Source organism: Sceloporus undulatus, chromosome 1 (assembly GCF_019175285.1).
Source record: "Sceloporus undulatus isolate JIND9_A2432 ecotype Alabama chromosome 1, SceUnd_v1.1, whole genome shotgun sequence".
Classification (NCBI taxonomy): domain Eukaryota; kingdom Metazoa; phylum Chordata; class Lepidosauria; order Squamata; family Phrynosomatidae; genus Sceloporus; species Sceloporus undulatus.
In genome coordinates, this window is record NC_056522.1 from 118,564,566 (window position 1) to 118,570,565 (window position 6,000).

The 6,000-nt window shown below is 38.8% G+C and overlaps 1 protein-coding gene across 2 annotated transcripts in view; it reads left to right on the forward strand.

Annotated features, from left to right (window-relative positions):
* MMS22L (MMS22 like, DNA repair protein) overlaps window positions 1–2,946 on the forward strand; it is a 97,430-nt gene extending 94,484 nt beyond the window's left edge. For both annotated transcript variants that reach the window (XM_042470337.1, XM_042470329.1), the window contains exons 25-26: window positions 84–251; window positions 2,277–2,946. In XM_042470337.1, coding sequence (XP_042326271.1) covers window positions 84–251; window positions 2,277–2,358 — 250 coding nt within the window. In that variant the 3' untranslated portion in view covers window positions 2,359–2,946. The remainder of the gene's footprint in view (window positions 1–83; window positions 252–2,276) is intronic.
* Window positions 2,947–6,000: the final 3,054 nt, after the last annotated feature.

Here is a 6,000-nt window from a genome sequence, read left to right on the forward strand (position 1 = left end):
ACATTTCTTTGGTGGAGCTTGTTGTCTATGATCCAGCTGTTGTTGTTTTGCCATGCACTAAATGCCCTTGTTTCTTCTTCCAGGCAGTTTATCCAGGATTACACTACTGTATATGGTAATCAAGTTTACAGCATCTTGGAAGCAGTGGCAGTCTTGGACCAGCCTCTAGTTATCAGCTTGATTCCTGCTATGACAGAAGCCCTGAGGAATTCAGAGTACAAACAAGGTCTTGGCAGAAACACTGTGCAAAGGTAGTGTTTAGAGATTAGTATTGTTTTGGATGATGAACAGAAGTTCACCCTGTTTACAAAAGTCATATTTAAACTATAGCACATAGTTCTTTCAAGCAGAATGTATTTAATTTTAGTTAGGGGCTGAACAGACCAACACTAAACGACACATCAGGCTGGAGTGGGGGCATGGCAGCCGGACGCCAGAAGCTCCAATTCTTCCCCAATGCCAGCGTCACCCGCCCACACAGTGAATGGCGTCACACCCATTCGGCGCAGCTTTTAGATGCACTGTGCCGAATAATTGGCGAGAAGCTGCCGCGGCAAGGGCAACTTTTTGCCACTTTAAGAAAGAGCAGCATTTTGTAGGCCCTTTTGGGGCTGACACAGTGATGGATCGAGGTCACGGCATGTGGTTGCTGCAGCCCTGATCCAGCACTGAAAAGGGCGACAGGATGCTGCTCTTTTAGGGCTGTCTGTACTGCCCCTTAGATTCTTAACCAATATGATAGATTTGTGATTGCTTCAGGGATATAGCTGTGAGGGTTGCAGGAATGTGGGCATGGTCTTCCATTAAAAATTATTTTAAAAAATCTCCAAATTTGTAGCATTTTGTTAACCTAAAATTTCAGCTGAGCATTTGGAAATAAAGTTTAAGAACCAAAGGAAAGGGCAGGCAATGTTACAAAGAGAATGCCAACACAACAAATATAAGACTTCTAGATGTGAACTGTCTTCATTGTCTCACTCTCTGCAATGCTAGAAATGTCGGGAGTGAAGAAAAATTCATTGGGGATCAGAATGCTTATTTAGGAGCCAATGTCTTCACCCCCCCCCCCCCCACCATAACTATACCCATTGCTTTTATATTATTGTGGTTGTTTTGCATATGCACACACACCAGTAAGCAGTTGTCAATGTTGTGACTGATTTATATAAGCATTCTTCAGCTGTGTGAACTTCTATAGAGTTACACAACAAAACATTACCCCACATTTGAGACTCTCTGGTCACATTTAAAAATAACAGAATCTTAGAATTAAAAGTGGGAGGTGGAATCATATGATTTGTTAGATATTCTGTCCACAAAGAGTTCTTACCAGTTGATGACTTATATAAACTTCATTGCTACCCACAAGTCTCAGAGTTCTAACATTGCAGGGGTTATGAAACTACATGGTTCTTTTCTTTAGACTAGGAAAGTCAAAATCAAATCTACTTTGGTTTCTTAGATTACAGGGACAATATCAAGAAACTGATGTTGTCATGAGATATAATTCATGAAGGCTAGATACAGCTTCTCTGACTGTTCCAAAACTATATTTTTCTGTTCAGTGGTAAATAAACATCTTCATATGCAGACAGGATGCTCAGCTCATAAGTTGGATGTATATCTCTTCTGTAGTATTAATGTGGACCCCTTTGAACATGCAAGATGCATTTGATGTAAATGAAATGCATTTTGCATCCTGAAGGCACTAATTAGATTTAACAAAGATTGGTTTGTATCCCCAGCAAGCATGTGAATTCTTCATATTTCAGAACTTACATAACCATTCCTTTATAAATTTACAAGGTATATTCTGGTGGGGTTTTTTTTGTTTGTTTTATTTATTTTGTTTTTTGATACTGTGTTCAGAGAGCATAGGTATCTTTTGAAAATGGGGGAGAGTGAGCACTTCACAATGAAACAGTATTGTGAAATGGTTTAGCTGGAATAACCAAGTAGTAACGGAAGTTTGAATCCTGTAGTTAATACCACATTATAATCTCCATTGTCATTGTTATTACAGATGGAAATCACACTTGGCTTGAAGTAAATCTTTTCTGAAGCCACTCTTTCATAAGCCAAATAAGACCAGATGAGCAATTTTCCTGCTTTGTTTCCTAGTAAACAGTGCAGAGTGGGTTATAAAAGAAAATTGCATTCTGGTTCTTTATCAATTTACTTTAAATAGTCTAAGAATGACATGACTGATTCTTAAGCTCCATGACACTGGTTTTAATTAAAGTGTTATATACTTTTGTTTTATTTTTTCTTAACAGGGAAGCCTATAAAAGACTCTTATCTCAGCTCACAGAGGCTGGACAGACAGAGATATTGAGACTGGAAAATGAGACCCATTAGCAACCCGTTGATTGGTATTTTCTGCAGTCATTTCCTCGAATTTCAGTCCTTTATACAGGGTGTGTGCGCCCTGTCTACAGGTGAAGAGCGTTTCTGCTTAGTTTTATTGCAACATGCAAGCTACCCTTGAACATCTTTTGATTCAGCCATTTAATACTACCAGCAATATGGACAAAGGAGGGCAGAGCTTTTCTCATTGTGAGCCCCTAAGTCCTTTCAGAGATGTTTAGGAGAAAAACAGAGCCAAGTATAGGAAACTTGATGTCTTGCTGAAAATTATTTTTTAAAAAAAGTTGGAGAGAAGCAGGAAAGACAATTTTTACCAGTAAACTTTTTTTTGCTGCTCTAATGAATCAATACACTTTGGCTGTCAGGCCTTTCCATTCTGACACCTTGAGTGATGTTTTGCACATAAACACTTCATATGAGCTTGGTGACTGCAAGAGGTTCAATCTAAGCAAGGCCAGGGTTAGGTCAAGATGCTTGAGCCACCTGATGTTAACAGAAGAGCTTGTGTAGGCACTGCATGGAAGGGTGACAGCTGTCCTAGCATTGTCCCTGTATTAAAATGTGTAGATGTGTACTGTACTATTCAACCTCTAACCTCCTCTGTGTTGTCCTTGTTCGTTTTTGCTAGTGGTGCAGCCAGCATTCCCTGTCTTGAATAACAAGAATTGATTCAGTTATAAGAACAGCTACCCAGGTCACTATACAAGTGTCACCTATTCCTCCCCCCCCCCCCCCCCCCCCAGTCTTCTATTACAGATCTAAAGCTCCTTTGGGAGCTTAACGAAACTCAGACATGGAGGAAGGGATGCAGGTGCAAACATCTTAATTCAAATCTCTGCTTAATTTTTCTAACAACATCCCATATGATTACATTTTGTATATCGTAAATTGGATTTGTTAGATATTTCAGGATGTTCTCAGCCCCATCATAATTCTCCCTGTAATTTCCAGATTTATTTGATGCATGGAATTCACACTTCCATTAAATTACACAATCTTAGCAACTTGGATTTGAATTGTGGCTATGAGTTGTAAGGACGTAGTGGCAAAGCCAGTGAAACAAACTGCAACTTTTCAGAGCTAATAATGAGAGACTGGTTTTGTGTGTGTGTGTGTCTTATCAATTACTGCCATGGAAACTTCCCTATAATCTTGTTCAGAGCCTTTCTGTATTGTTATAGTATTCTTATGTAAAGGTAGCAGATTATCTCTTCCCTAAATCAACTATCATTACTTCAGATAATACAGTAACTAAAAGCCTCTTTTAGGCTACTTAATAGTGTAGAGCATGGATGTTCTTTTCATTATGAAAGTGACTTATTGAACCCACATTGTAGCTTCTTGTAAGCTCCTACACCTGGGAGGAGTTTTATTCATCTCAAAAGGCCTCTGTTTCTAAAAGGTTTTCTTAAAAAGCCTCTTCAAGTGAGATGCCTTCGAAATCTAAGTCTTTACCATTCACAAGATAACGGAAACAGAAGTCTGTCTTTAGCATTAACTTCTTGAAAGCGAAGCCTTTGACTTTTAAGAAAATTGAAGCACATACGGTAGCAAATTGTTTAACTTGAGTGTGTTTTATCAAGCATAATTAATACGTAGCTGGAAATACCATTGCTTTCTACAAAAGTAATTCATGAACTTTTTAATGTTTCTGGTTCAGCAGTGGCTTCAAAAGTCTATTAACAAGCAGTTTTTTGATGTTATATCAGACAACTGAAAATGTTTGTCTATATAGGCAACTGATATGACTAGCAATATTGCAGAAGAGGCTTGTAAAGGTGTATTGGCTGATTAAGCAGTGGTGGGTAAAGTGTGTCTCTCCAGATTATGTTGGTCTACATTTATTTTTAGGCCTCTCCAATATAGTTCATAATGAAGAATCATAGGACTTGCAGTTCAGCAGCCCTGGGGTAAAACCCTCGTATACAGAAAATTCATATGATTAGAAGGCTCACGTAAAGTGGAGAATGTTCTACATTGAACTTTGCATATTTAAAGGCACACAAACTAGCCCATGCCTATATTCTGTATTGTCTTCTTAGTTGCATATGCGTAATTATGTAATATCTCCTGGACCAACCTCTCCCAGCCCACATTAACAGCCAGCAGCCACATAAAGGTGCAAAGAGGATGCCATTTCTAGCCTCTTCTCAACAGAAAGCAAGGTTGCAATAAAGAATTGTGACAGGGTCCTGTTCCTTGGTGGTGTGAAGGAGCTAGAAATGTCATCCTCCTTGCATCCTGATCAATTGTTGGAGACCTCCTTTGTCTAATGCAGCTGCTGCCTGTTAAGAAGAGCTAGGGGTATTTATAGTAACCTTACAGTAAGACTACATAATCTTACTGAATACAGAGAAATCTGTAACTGCAGTAGAGATGGAGACAAACAAAACATTGCGGTGGATGGAAGAAACCAGTGGAGTTTTAGAGCTCTTGGTGTGTGAGAGATTTTAAGAGTTGTTTTATATGGAAAATAGTTTTATAAGGTGTAGAGTTATGACCATAACTACAGGGCTTACCTCCAAGCAATTGTAGCATTAGGCAGAAATGTATCATTCTGATTTATAAGGAAAAATCAAATTATTAAGCAAAATTCACATGGGTGGTTTCTTGATTCATTGTCACCATTTTGCAGTAACTGCGGTGTAAACTGAATCCTTTTATTTTGTTTTATTTCTTCCCCGTCATTTTTAATTGGTCCTAGTTGGAGGTTTTATAGTAATACGTTTTGCTTTCAAAAGGAATAGATGTTACTATTAAAGTAGATATTTGGATGTCTGAAAACACATAGGTATTCCAAATTATTAACTGGTACATGTCTGAAAAAGGTTAGAATGTATGTATGTATGTATAGGGTGTCACTGTCTGAACATCACTTTAGACCAGTAGCCTGTAAAGCAGTTTCCCATGTCCAGTGGAAGTAGAAGATGTGTTATGCTTCATAGCAAGTTCCTGTATAAAGGCTTTCTTTCAATACACCAAACATCCATTGGTCCCAAAACAGATAGGCTGGAATGCTGCAGTTACAATGGAATGTCCTGTTTGTTGTGTATGGAGGTAATCAGTATCTCCTTGAGCAACATTTCACCCATACACTCCACACAAAGCAACTTCACAGCACCACCACATGCTCCAGAGCCATTTAGTAGGCAGAGGTGCCCAGGCAACATCTTGCTGTCATTCTGCAGCCAGGAGAAAATAGTAGTCATTGCTCCTATTGGGAGCAAGAGGAACCCCTGTTGGCACAGCTCTGGGCATGTCTGCGCTACTCCCCTGCTCTCCAATGGCATGGGAAATATGCTGTTGTAAGGGCTTCATCTCTAAAGGGTTTATGACAAGTACCATCGGGATATGTACTATGTGCCTCAAATCCTTTTTTCAGTGCAGTATGCCAGTCAATTTCTGCACTGGCCTTTCACTGAAGGAAAATTAAGGAGGTGCTTCATAAACATCTGTTTTTAGGCACACAAGATAAAGGCAGGTAGATAGAATTTCAAAATAGATTTGGTATCCAGTTCTGGAGTATTTTAAATAATTCTAATGAATTTTTTTTTAAAGGCGATGCTGAGCTTTATTATTTCAGAGCAATAGTCTTTTCCCTAAACAGGATTGCCAGTAATAGTGGTTTGTTGT